The following is a 12,378-nucleotide window of genomic DNA, read 5'->3' as shown; positions in this document are numbered from 1 at the left end:
ACAGAAGAGCGGGAAGGGCTGGGCAATGGGGGTCAAGTGACTTGTCCAGGGTCACCCAGCTGGGAAGTGTCTCAAAGCAGACTTGAACCCAGGACTTCTCATCTCCAGGCCAGACTTTCAATCCGTCGAAGCTCCTAGCCGCCCTCTATTCACTTGCCTTGCCCGTGTCCTGGGTCACCTTGCTCTCTCCTTCCTCCCTAGCACCCAGCCTTTCCTTCCAGAGGGATCAGGGCATCCCGGAATCAGACATCTCAGAGACCAGCTAGTCCAACTACCTCATCTTATAGAGGGGGGAAAGGAGGTCTAGAGAGAAGAATCAACTTGTCTTGGGTCACGCCCAGGATTCTAGCCAGCGAGCCTCCACTGGCCTTCTCTGTAACTTCCCCTGCATTGTTCTGGTTCCGTCCTGTGGGGCCAATCAGAGCAAGGTTGATCCATTCTCCACAAGACAGCCATCAAGCTCTCATGTTCCCCCTGGAGCTTTTTCTTCTTCCGGCTAAACATGTCCAATTCTCTCATTTTACAGAGATGGAAACCGAGGCTTACATAGGCAAAGCGGCTGGTCCAAGGCCACCCGGGCATCATATGGCAGGCCTAGAATCCAAAGCCGTGTCCTCTAAGCTCAAGCGGCTCTCTGCTAGGCCATGTGATAAAAGCTTCACAGACGTGGCTGATTACTATTCAGGGTTTCCCACAACTACCCTGAAGAGCAGACAGAATCGACACTAGCATCCAGACTTCACAGTCAAAGAACCCGACACTCAGAAAGAAGATGGCTTGCCTGGGACCGTAGTGGCAAAGGGAGGACACCACTGACATCATCACGTGCATTTCTCTAGTGCTGATGGGCTCACCGTGACTTCACTGACCCCCTAGAGGCAACCTCGAGTATAGAAACTCCAGATACTGTCCCCATTTTATAGATGAGGAAACTGAGGCTATTAAATGTCAACGGTGAAAGTCGAATCCAAGTCTCACCTGACCTCATCCATCACACTAGCCACAGCAACCCACTGACATTAACTTAGCTTTCTTTCTAGCATTTCCTCCAAAATGCTGCCCTTTCTTTTGTAAAACCTTTATCTTCCATCTTTGAATCAATTCCGTGGATTGGTTCCAAGGCAGAAGAGAGGTAAGGGCTGGACAACAGGGGTGAAGTGACTTCCCCAGGGTCATGCAGGTAATAAATAGTAAGCGGTGGAGGTGTGAGCTGGACTGGGCTCACTCAATGCACTCCTTGTCCCGGAGTACCTTGGGGCATGGTTGTACCTCCTACCTTGGGATGGAGAGGACGGGCTCTGCCCCTCTCTCAGGAACTCTTACCTCCAGGCTTGGTGCAGGCTCCCAAGAGGTTGACTACATTCAGGTGGTGGCCAATGTGGATGAGAATCTTGAGCTCTGACATCAGGGCCTTGCACTCGTTGGAGGTTGCACATTCTGATGGAGACAAAGAGGCCCCCAGGGCCGCCACAAGGTTACTGAAGAAGTGGATGTTTGTTTATCTGCTGGGGCTGCTGGGGGTGGGGGAGCATCTCAGATCCTGTTTACTGACCCAACTGAGGATACCAGCAGGAAGGGCCGGAACACAAACACCCTGATGATTAGTAGTGGGACTCTCGAAAACAATGCCACAAACAGATAAATCGTGCCTTGGGGCCCTCGAGGCTGCCAGCAATCCCTGCTCTAATGGTATCCTGGGCCCCAAGTCCTTTTCCTCTTTCCTTCTTTAGAATGCTTCCGTGTTGGCTTCCTCTGGGTTTAACCCATTCAAGTCAGGAGGGAGGTCTGGAAGAGGTCATCGAATATATGACCCTTGATAGTCGGGGAGAGCTAAGTAATGACCCCAAGGGGACCACCAAGGGAAATGCCCTTTCTCCTGAGAGGAGCGGGGGCTCTCTGCCCAACGACTGCAGGACCGCCGGGGAAGGGGCTTCTACTACTGGCCTAGCTGTGGTCCCTGATCCCAGAAGCCTTAGGAACTGTAGGAAGGGGTATGGGCTGACTCTGCCCAGTCTTTTCTTCCTCGTTTCCTTCTGTTTTTCCAATGTTACTTTAAAGCCAACAGATGGCGTGGAAATACTGGCTAAATGCCACCTTTTAGCTCTGTGTCCCACTCATCGTTTCAGCTGGTCCTTCTGAAGGAATGTGGATAGATGTGAACGTTCTGGGTTCTAAGCAGCCAAGCCAGAGCGCAAGAACTAGCTGGGGGGGGGGGGGGGCTGGAATTTTAGAAGGGCAGAGCTCGGGGAAGAGGGGTCCTAGACAAAGTCCCAACCCCCCATGTTAGAGAGGAGGAAGCTGAAGGCACTTTCCTCCTCCCCGGCCACACTGCTTGATAGCGGCAGATGGATATCCTCGAAGGCCAGGGCTCTTGGGCTCTTCTTCTCCCACCATTCATGCTTGCCTCCTTCCCATCTCTGCCCAGTGGCCTTCCCAAGCCAGACCACTTTAGCTGTTATCGAAGAGCACTTTGTTCGATGGGGCAAAAGGGAGATGCCTGCATGTGCCCAATGACTTCCGAATCCCACTGGCGTGAGAAGAATCTGGATCTCATCAAGGCCAACCTTTTCCTAGGCTCCCCTTTTGCAAAAAGTGAGCACTGTCTCTAGCAGGCTGGGAAATTTCCTTCATCTGTAGGCTTTGGGGGTCCCTGCGGGGAGGGGCTGCTTCGGGGTTGAACTTTCCAACTACGGTTCAACTACTAAAGAAGCAGATGCGTGCCCTGGCTGGACTGTGGTCTCTAGGGAGTTCTCGGGCCCTGGGGGGTAACCAAATGGAAGCTGGGTGACTCTCCTTTGTCAGCGTTAATGCGGAGGGGCTTCTTGACAAGGTAGGAGGTGGAACCTTCCAGGGCCAAGATGGATTTGCCAATATCTGTGAATCAAATCCAGCTCGACTTTCTTGCCTGGACCACATTCTCTTCTCTTGCTGGATCGTGAGCCTTAAAGTGGCCCCGGAGGATTACTGCTTGTCCTGCCCTGCCTGCTGACATCCATAGGGCCGAGAGCATAATAATGATAATAAGGACCTTTATATAGCACCTACTGTGTACCAGGCACTGTGCTAAGGGCTCACAACACCCCGGGAAGGTAAGTGCTGTTACTATCCTCATTTTATACCCAAGGAAACTGAGGGAGCCAGAGGCGAAGTGACTTTTGCCCAATGTCGCATAAGGAAGAAGCGTTTGAACTCGGGTCTTCCCGACTCCAGCCTGGTGCTTTATGCACAGCGGCACCCCACAGCAGTCTCCTGTTGTGGACTAACAGAGCGCAGGAACTTAGCACTGGCGGCAAGTCTGGGCACCGTTAGGGGCATGAGTGGACCGACCAGTTCTGGTGCCCATCGCTGCAGCAGAAGTCCCCTCGGTTCTCCACCCTCCAAAGCCCAGGCCTCTGATCCGGGACTCCTGGGGCTCACTCACCCCCAATCTCCTCAGCAAGGATGCCCCTGGGTGATTGCCAAGGGAAACGTTACCTTTCAGCATCTTCACTGCCACCGTTTTGCAGGTTGAAGATTTGTCAATCCCAAAGGCAGATGCCTCCACCACCTTCCCAAAGGCACCGTGACCCAGGGTCTTCCCTTCAGGGGTGAGAGGGGAGAATGAGCAGCAGGAAGCAGGGAAGCCCCAAGACAGTAGCAACCATTCCCACGATACAGTAGGAGACCTATCCCTGCAGTCCAGACACTGAGCAGGCGGGGGGAGCCAGAGAGTCATTTAAAACCTCCCCTTGAGGCTTTAAATGGCAGGAGGGTGCAGAGACCTCCACAGCAGAGACCTTGGAGGACATGACCAGCCCAATTTCCCCTTTTTACGAGAGAAGAAGCTGAGGCTAAGAGAATCAAAGTACCTCGCCCAAGCTCATATAGGAAGTAAGCAACGGAGGTAGGATTTGAACTTGGGTCTTCCCATTCTAAAGTCAGTTTCTTTCCAGTGAAATCCTTCATCCCCATTTGATAAAAGAAACAGGGGCCCAGAGAGGGAAAGGGGGATCCCTAAGGTCATAGAATGAGTCAGTGGAAGAGATGGGCCCTTACCCTGACTTCCTTCCTCTCTGTAGGCTAGAGATTATGGCAGGCCTATAGAATAAGTCTGGGGCCTGGGACTCCCAGCCTTTCCAGAGAAGAAAGAGAGGCACTCCTGCCCCCAAACTGGCCTTGGCGATATTCAAGTGGTTCCATTTCTGAGATTTTTCTGATCTATGGCTCAGTTTCCTCAGTTGTAGAACTAGACGGTGTTGGCAAAGGTTTTCAAGTTCGCATGCCCCAACGGCAACTTCAAACTTCCTGTGACCCCCCCCCCACCCCGCCCCGCACTACCCCAGAGAGCGGAGAGAGGAAGTGCTCGCTTCGGGCAGTTGGACAGAGGGTGGGGCGTGCTGAGAAGAGGGGGAACGGAGCGGCTCGCCTGTGCTGCCCCAGCACACGGGCCGAGCCTTCGCCAACGCTGAACTAAGACAAGAACCCTCACGAGGAATATAGGTTCTCGGCCAAGGACACGTGGCAGGCAGGGGCTAACGTCTGCACAAACGTGCTACCGGATACTTATAATAACAAAATGGCGGATTCATTCTCCCCCACACCCTAGAAGGGCGCCTCTTCTCTGGCCTTCCTTAGCAACTCTGGAGGGGGCCAGAAGGGGAAGAGACAGATGGGCAGCTTACCCAGCCGTAAGCGATCCCTGGGGAATTCCCATTTGCTGCTATCGTAGGGCAGCTGGTCACACTGTTGGTCGAGAGGCACCTCTTCGGGGTCCATGATGATGGAGAGATAGCCGGTTTTGATGTCCGGGGCATTGGGCTACAAGAGGGCAAAGAAGAAGACTGGGACTTAGTAGGTTTTCCCATACTATTCTCCAGATTTCCTCATTTGACTTCCAAGGCCAACTGGGGTCCGAGCACAGGAGGGAGGAACATTGGAAATCTGGGGTCTAACCAGGACTCTACTCCTGCAATCACTTTGTGACCTTGGCAAAGTCATTTCCTTTTTCTACGGCTCAGTGGCCTTGTCTGTAAGCTGGGAGCAGAGGAACGAACAAACGTTCCTTCTAGCTCTCCCAGTCTATGTTCTAAAGTCATCCCCAGTTCTGGCAGCATGTGTTCAAAGGTCCCATGTTAGTGACTCTGATATTCTGGGTTCTAAGAGGCCCCCTGAATTGGCCGTTCTGTATTTTAGGGTCTCTCCTACCTTTGACGTCGTACCTGCTAAAACTCTTGCCGTTTTGAAATCCCGTGTTCTAGGTCTCTCCCAGCTTGGACACAGTGTGTTCCAAGAACCCTCCCAGTTTGGTCAGTTCTGGGCTCTAAGGTCCTTCCCTCCTCTGATGTTCAATATGCTAAGACTCCTCCAGCTCTGACATCCTGTGCTCTCGGCTCAGAGGACGGAACTAGGAATGGTGGGTAGATTTCGGCTAACGGGGAGGAAAATGTTCTTAACAGCTGCTCTAGAGTAGGATGGGCTGCTTCAAGGGTAAAGAAGCTTCCTGTCTTCAAGAAGTGGTTAGCTTGGGCCGGTTAGGTGGCACAGTGAACAGAGGGCTGGGTTTGGAGTCAGGAAGACCCGAGTTCAGATCCGGCCTCAGACTTTTCCCAGCTATGTGATCTTGGGCAAGTCACTTCACCTCTGTATGCTGAACAGAGCCTCAAAGTTCAACTGGTCCAGCCTTTCCACCCCACTCTACCCCTGTACTTTACAAAAGAAGGAACTGAGGCTCCAAGAGTGGCAGTGACTTGCCCAAGATCACGCAGCCAGCCCAGATCATCTCCCCGACTCTGACAGTGCTCCTGTTCCACACCAGCCACTTCGACTTTGCCCATCCGGTGCCCCCCTCATACCTTTCTGAGTTTTCGAATGACCAGGGTCAGTAGGAGCCAGAAGAGGGTGGCTGCCAGGCCGGTACAGACAAGGATGATGACCTCGACACTGGAGCGCTCCTCTGAACCTAGAAACAAGGCAGCAGGGACAGAAGGACTGCTTGAGGAAGCGAGTTCGGGGAAGAGCAGATGGACCGAAACTGTATGGCCTTCTAAAGGGCGCTCTGCTCCTAGATGGCGACCGCCAACGCCAGGTGCCAAGCTCCGGGAGTGTGGCGATGTAGGGGTGGGAGTGTGTCGCTATTTACTGAGTGTGGGCTTGTCTTTCTGAGACACTCTCAGGCCTCTTTGGAAAGCAGGATGTGCAGAGAATTCCGAGCCGCGAGGGAGCTCAGGCCTTATCGAGTCCAATCCCCTCATTTTACAAAGGGGGAAATTGAGGCCCTGAGATAGGAAGGAAATATGGACTTACCAAAGGACATATATCTAATAAGGGAAAGAGTCAGGCTTAGAACTGAGATCAGTTCATCTAACGGTCGGGAGGGCCGAGGCCCTGAGAACACTGGGACATAAATGAAATAGTCCCTGCCTTCCAGAAGCTTCCGTTTTAGCAGCAAGAGATATTCTGTATTGAGCCTTGGAAGGACCATAGCATGAGACCCTTTGGGGAGCAGCTGGGTGGCTCGGTGGATGGAGAGTCAGGCCTAGAGACGGGAGGTCCTGGGTTCCAATCCGGCCATAGACACTTCCCAGCTGGGTGACCCTGGGCAAGTCACTTGACCCCCATGGCCCACCCTTCCCGCTCTTCTGCCTTGGAGCCATCACTCAGTACTAAGTCCCAGATGGAAGATAAGAGTTTTAAACCACTAAAAGGGCGAGGGTAGCTTAAAAACCCATCCCGGTCAATATGGAGAGCAGGCTGAGCTTGGTGGTAAGGCACAATGTCTGTGTTCCCGTCACAGTCAAGTGACCCTCAGCATAGGCCCGTCTCCTTCTTACGAGAAGAGATGAGGGGATCGGAGGGACCACCCTTCACCCTGCAGGTTATCAAGAAGCAGGAAGCACCCCTAAAAACGAAAGCTGGCCTTCAAAAGCAGCGGGCGGCCCGAGGAGGCAAACTTGATCTCTGTCAAGAGGTCGGAGGGTAGCAGGATGTCTCTCGCACACACAGAGGAAGATGGGAGAGAGACGACCAAGTGTATGCTTGGGGCTGCTCTAAGAGAAAGCAGCTGGCTGGCTGTCCTCTACGGACTAATCTAGAAAGCTAGAGAAGCTCGCAGATGAGCGATCACTCAATAAAGGTTACCCAGAGAGGCCGAGAGTAGCAGTGGTTTGTGACTCACTGCTTGGGGGAATTGAGGCAGCTCTTTATTGACCCGCTATTAACAACAATACAGAAGGCTGCTGTCTTCCCAAGGACCTTTTCTGAGGCATGCTGGAGAACCTCCCAGGACTGATCCAAATGGATGACTACCACTTGCTTCTGGCGATTCATATGGGCACTAACAACGTTCCCAGAAGGAATCTACAAAGATTGCCAGAGATGACAAAATCTTGGGCAAGAAACTAAAGACTGTGTAGACACAGGTTGTGTTTTCCTCACTTGATCCCCGCTGATGGCAAAGGGGGAAGTGGAGGAAATCTATTTGGGAAGGGAACAGCTGGCTAAGCAGGGGACATGTGACAATGGAGTTGGGAATTTCCAGGCCTCAGCTCAAGATCCATGGGATGACAGACAGGTGATGGAGTGTACCTAAGAGAGGCCAGTAAGAACGCACTGGTCAAGTGGCTGGCTTGCACATCAAAGGGAAGAGGCTTTAAAGTAAAAGGCAGGGGGCAGCTAGTGGCTCATCAGATTCTGAAAGCCAGGCCTAGAGACGGGAGGTCCTGGGTTCAAATCTGGCCTCAGACACTTCCCAGCCGGGTGACCCTGGGCAAGTCCCTTGACCCCCATTGCCGAGCCCTTCTCACTTCTCTGCCTTGGAACCAATACTCAGTATTGATTCTAAGATGGAAGCTGAGGGTTTCTAAAACAATAAAATAAAAGGCATAAGAGGGGAGAAAACCACCAGTGGCTCGACACTAAGGGGACATACAAAAGACAATAGTGACAATGGAGGAGGGAGAATAGTAGCTGAGATGCCCAGAAGTTCATAGGAGGTAGAATCCCAGAAAGTTGGTGGTAAAGAAAAGTCAAGTAAACCCAACAGCCTCCAATTCCTAGTGTGAAGGCCCAAAGTTTAGGCCATGAGTAAGAGTAATTAGAGATGTGAAGAAGGCAAGGAGGTGAATTTGCAACATGAGAGGGTGAAACCTTTCACTGGAATATGGCCCTGGATGGTATAGCTTATTCAAGAGATTTAGAATCAGTAAATGGGGGGGGGGCATCGTTGCATGTTCCAAAAATATACCCACTGGAGGAAATCTAGGAACCTGAGATGGGGAAACATGGTGGAGAACATTTGGGTGAAGGTCACTGGAGGCAGACATGAACATTTTGTCATATCACAAGATGACCTGTACAGAGTTTGAGATGAAGACACCAAGTTGGAGAGGTCTAAGAGGCAGTTGCTGAGGTGGCACTGGATAGGGTTAGAGCTATATCTACAGAGGGAGAAACCATCTGTATAGAGATGATATGGGAACACTGATTGAACAATTCACTAACTATAATAAAATGATGATGATGATAACCCTTGTAGAATTCCTATAATTTTTCTGGAAGGATGGAAGACCACATCTGCCCTGTGACTACACCCTCAGGTGCTCCAGGCATTGACACCTGTCCTACTGATATACTCTAAGGATTGCTGGTCTTTTCCATCTGCCTAGCAGATAAACTCTCCCCCCTAAATGTTGTTCTCCACCACTTGGGATGTGAGCTCCTTGAGAACAGAGACTGTTTTGCTCTTCAATTCCTCAGAGCTTAGCAAATAGGAAGTGCCTGCTAGATAAATGCTTTTGCGTTCATTCATTCATTCATTCATTCATTCATTCTGTGATTCATCCAGTTAAATCCTCTCACTTATCCCTCAAGTATAGTACTATGCTCTTTTTATCATACCACATTGGACTAGAAGTCCAGTTGCATGCAGTTGTAACATTGGATTCTCTGAATTCCAGGTGGTTCCACATATGGCTAGCTAGTAGACCAGAGGGTCCAACTCACCTGCCACGGTAATAAGAGCCGAGGTGCTGACTTGTCCTATCTCATTGGTGGCTTTACACTTGTAGGTACCTTCATCATCCTTCTTAGCTCGTTCAATAACCAGGGTGTTGTTCTCCAAGGAGATTCCTGCAACAAGGATTGGCCCCTAAATAACTGGAAGGGCATTCCCAGGATGATGAGGCCTTAGTGAAGCTTTCCCCTCCCCTCTCCAGTTCCCAACCCCTGATCTTAGCCCCCTCACAAAGCTAGCTTTCTCTCCCCAATCTGGCTGATCTGGTCTTGACTTCAGCAGTTTGGCTACAAATGGGAGCTTCGTGGCCATAATCGGAAAATGGCCACGAGTCACTCGAGAAGCTCAAGGACGTCACAAAGGCTGCTGACACATTCAGCTGTGTCCTTGGCACTCATCGCAGTAATTACTGTATAGTAATGGACATATCTATCAGATGACCTGAGTGGGCCTTAGATCTTCCCAACCATCCCCCAGAGTAGGGAAGATAAGGATTCTTACTCCAACTTCACAGATGAGGGAACTTGGATCTATATCAGCTCAATTGAGCCACAGAGGCCAACTACTCCAATTCCCTCGTTTTACAGAGGAGGAAAGAGGGGCTTGCCCTGGGTCACACATAGGATCCTAGACCTAGAGCTAAAAGGAATTTCAGAGGTCATCTAGTCCAATTCTCTCATTTTACTGAAGAGGAAACTGAGACCCCAGAGAGGCTACAGGATTTAACCAAGGCCACATAACACTTTTATTCTACACCTTGGTGTAGAACAGCTAGGCGGCATTGCAGTGAGTAGAGCATTGAGGCTATTGTCAGGAAGACCTGAGTTCAAATCCAACTTTAGACACTTCCTGACTGTGTGACCCTGGGTGAGTCACTTAACCATGTTTTCCTCTGTAAAATGAGCCAGAGAGGAAATGGCAAACCACTCTAGTGGTTGCCAAGAAAACTCTGAATGGGGTCACTGAGAGACAACCCTTCTTTACGGCATTTATCACGTAATATTACATACATTATCATTATCTTTGTATCTTCTCCTGCTAGACTTTCAAATTTATATTCCATGAAGACAAAGATCTGGTCTTATCTGACCTTCAATGTCTTCCAGGGTCCAAACTAATATATTGTCATTCCCCTCCAGATGGGGTCCTGGATACTTTCCTATTGCCTTTTCCATCTTGGTAGTGTTCCACTCCATTAAATGTTCTTAAGGTATTTTATATATATACTTTCATTTGATCCTTACAACAACCCTGAGAGACGGCTGCTCTATTTCGTTTCTTAGTTTTTTCATTTTATAGTTAAGGACACTGAGGTAAACAGGGTGAAGTGACTCAGCCAGGGTGACTCAGGTAGGAAGTATCTGAGGTAGGATCTGAACACAGGTCTCCCTTACTCCAGGCCCAGTGTTCTAAAGGCTGCCTATGAAGTCAGGCAGTTTTGTGGGCAATACCTTACACGCAGTAGGTGCATAATAAATGCTTTTTGACTGACTGACTCATTACAATAGAGCTGGCCACAATACCAAATTCTCCCAGAAAGGACCAGACTGCTACGAATGTGAGGCCTTTAGGTGCTCAGGCCCTGTACAGGATTAGGTAAAACTCTCAACCTCATTACTCGAGTTTCACACTTGAGTCCTCCCTGAAGAAGTATATGCAAACGGGAGCCTCTTTTGCCCAAAGACACTGCCTTGGCAGTCTGCACACGAGGGCCTATAGACTCACCTGAGGCTGGCAGGATGGCATTTCCATTCTTCATCCAGGTGATGCCGGGGGTCGGAGTCCCCCCCACTTTGCACTGTAGCACAATCTTGCCACTGCTATTTACATCCAGGTCTGTGAGGTTCTCTATGACAAAAGGGGCGACTTTTTCTGCAGAGAGAGGGACCGGTGAGAATGGGTTACTTTTATTAGATTATTCTTATTATTGGGGTAAGCAGATGGCACAGAGGAGGAAGATATGGGCCTCGAATCGGGAAAAATTTGAATTCAAACATGCCTAAGACACTAGCTGTGTAACCCTGGGCAAGTCATTTCACCTCTGTCTGCCTCGGTTTCCCCAACTATAAAAAAGGGGAGAAAAACAACACCTGCCTCCCAGGGTTATGGTAAGGATCAAACAAAATGATCACCGCAAAGCACTTAGCACAGCGTCTGGCACAAAGTAGGCACTATATAAATGTTATCTATTATTAACTGTAATTATTAATGATTATAATTAATAACAATCACACCCAGAACTTAGATAATATTCATAACAATTATCTCATTTTCTTCACTTAAAAAAAAATTCTTACCTTCCGTCTTAGAAGCGATACTGTGTATTGGTTCCAAGGCAGAAGAGCAGGAAGGGCTGGGCAATGGGGGTCAAGTGACTTGCCCAGGGTCACCCAGCTGGGAAGTGTCTGAGGCCAGATTTGAACAGAGGACCTCCCGTCTCTAGGCCCGGCTCTCCATCCACTGAGCCCCCCAGCTCCCCCCGGCTTGCCCTCTTGGAGACCCCTTCCTCTTTCCATTAATTTAGGGAGTTTCCTAGGAGAAGATCTCCTTTTACAAACGCAGATCATTTTATATACCTTTTCTCATTTGATCCTCGTGACAATCCTGAAAGACGGCTGCTCTTATTATTCCCATCTTACAGTTAAGGAAACTGAGGTAAATGGGATGAAGCCACTTGCCCGGGGCCACACAGCCAGGAGGCCAGATTTGAACCCTAACCCAGATCCTCCTGACACTGGGCCTGGCTCTCAATCCACTGAGCCTCCTCGCTGCCCCGTCTTGCTGAATGAATCATAGTTGCACCCCTGCAAATCACTTGTGAACATTTGGTTCTTCTGAGAAAGCTACCCATTCCGTACGTGCGGCGATCGGGGACCACCTGTGCGCTGACAGCATGGCACGGAGAAGGTGGCACCGTCTATAAGGAGATCCTGGGGCCAAGAGGACACTAACGAGGACGCCGGCTGGCCTAGCGGAGGGCCCCCGAGCCTCACGAGCCAGGATAGAAAAGCAGAAATAGTCGATGCGTGTTTTTTAGACCATAATGCAATAAAAACGCCATTCGACAAAGGGCAGCTGAAAGAAAGACTCCAATCTAATTAGGAACAAATAATCTTCCCCTAAAGAACGAATGGGTCAAAGAACAAGCCAGAGAAACAATCAATAATTTCATTAAAGAAAATGACAGCGAGGGCAAAATTTACAGGATGTGGCCAAAGAGGCTCTGGGGGGAAACTTCTCTCTCTAAACACTTACATCAATAAAAGAGAGAAAGAGCAGCTAACAATGGTTGGCATTTATAGACCCCTTTGAGGTTTGCAAAACACTTTACATATATTACATCACTGGCGGTTTACAAGCGGCCCGGGAGGTAGGTGTTATTGTTATTA

At 50.0% G+C, this 12,378-nt stretch overlaps 1 protein-coding gene across 1 annotated transcript in view; it reads right to left on the bottom strand.

Annotated features, from left to right (window-relative positions):
- Positions 1-12,378, bottom strand: part of LOC123253770 (vascular endothelial growth factor receptor kdr-like) — a 113,676-nt gene that overhangs the window by 28,553 nt on the left and 72,745 nt on the right. The window contains exons 14-19 of the mRNA XM_044682914.1: positions 10,715-10,861; positions 8,980-9,105; positions 5,832-5,938; positions 4,662-4,797; positions 3,475-3,579; positions 1,324-1,437 (exon numbers count right to left, since the gene is read on the bottom strand). Coding sequence (XP_044538849.1) covers positions 1,324-1,437; positions 3,475-3,579; positions 4,662-4,797; positions 5,832-5,938; positions 8,980-9,105; positions 10,715-10,861 — 735 coding nt within the window. The remainder of the gene's footprint in view (positions 1-1,323; positions 1,438-3,474; positions 3,580-4,661; positions 4,798-5,831; positions 5,939-8,979; positions 9,106-10,714; positions 10,862-12,378) is intronic.

This window comes from Gracilinanus agilis, chromosome X, assembly GCF_016433145.1.
Source record: "Gracilinanus agilis isolate LMUSP501 chromosome X, AgileGrace, whole genome shotgun sequence".
Classification (NCBI taxonomy): domain Eukaryota; kingdom Metazoa; phylum Chordata; class Mammalia; order Didelphimorphia; family Didelphidae; genus Gracilinanus; species Gracilinanus agilis.
The sequence above is the reverse complement of the archived record's forward strand: the minus strand, read 5'-3'. Positions and strand labels throughout refer to the sequence as shown.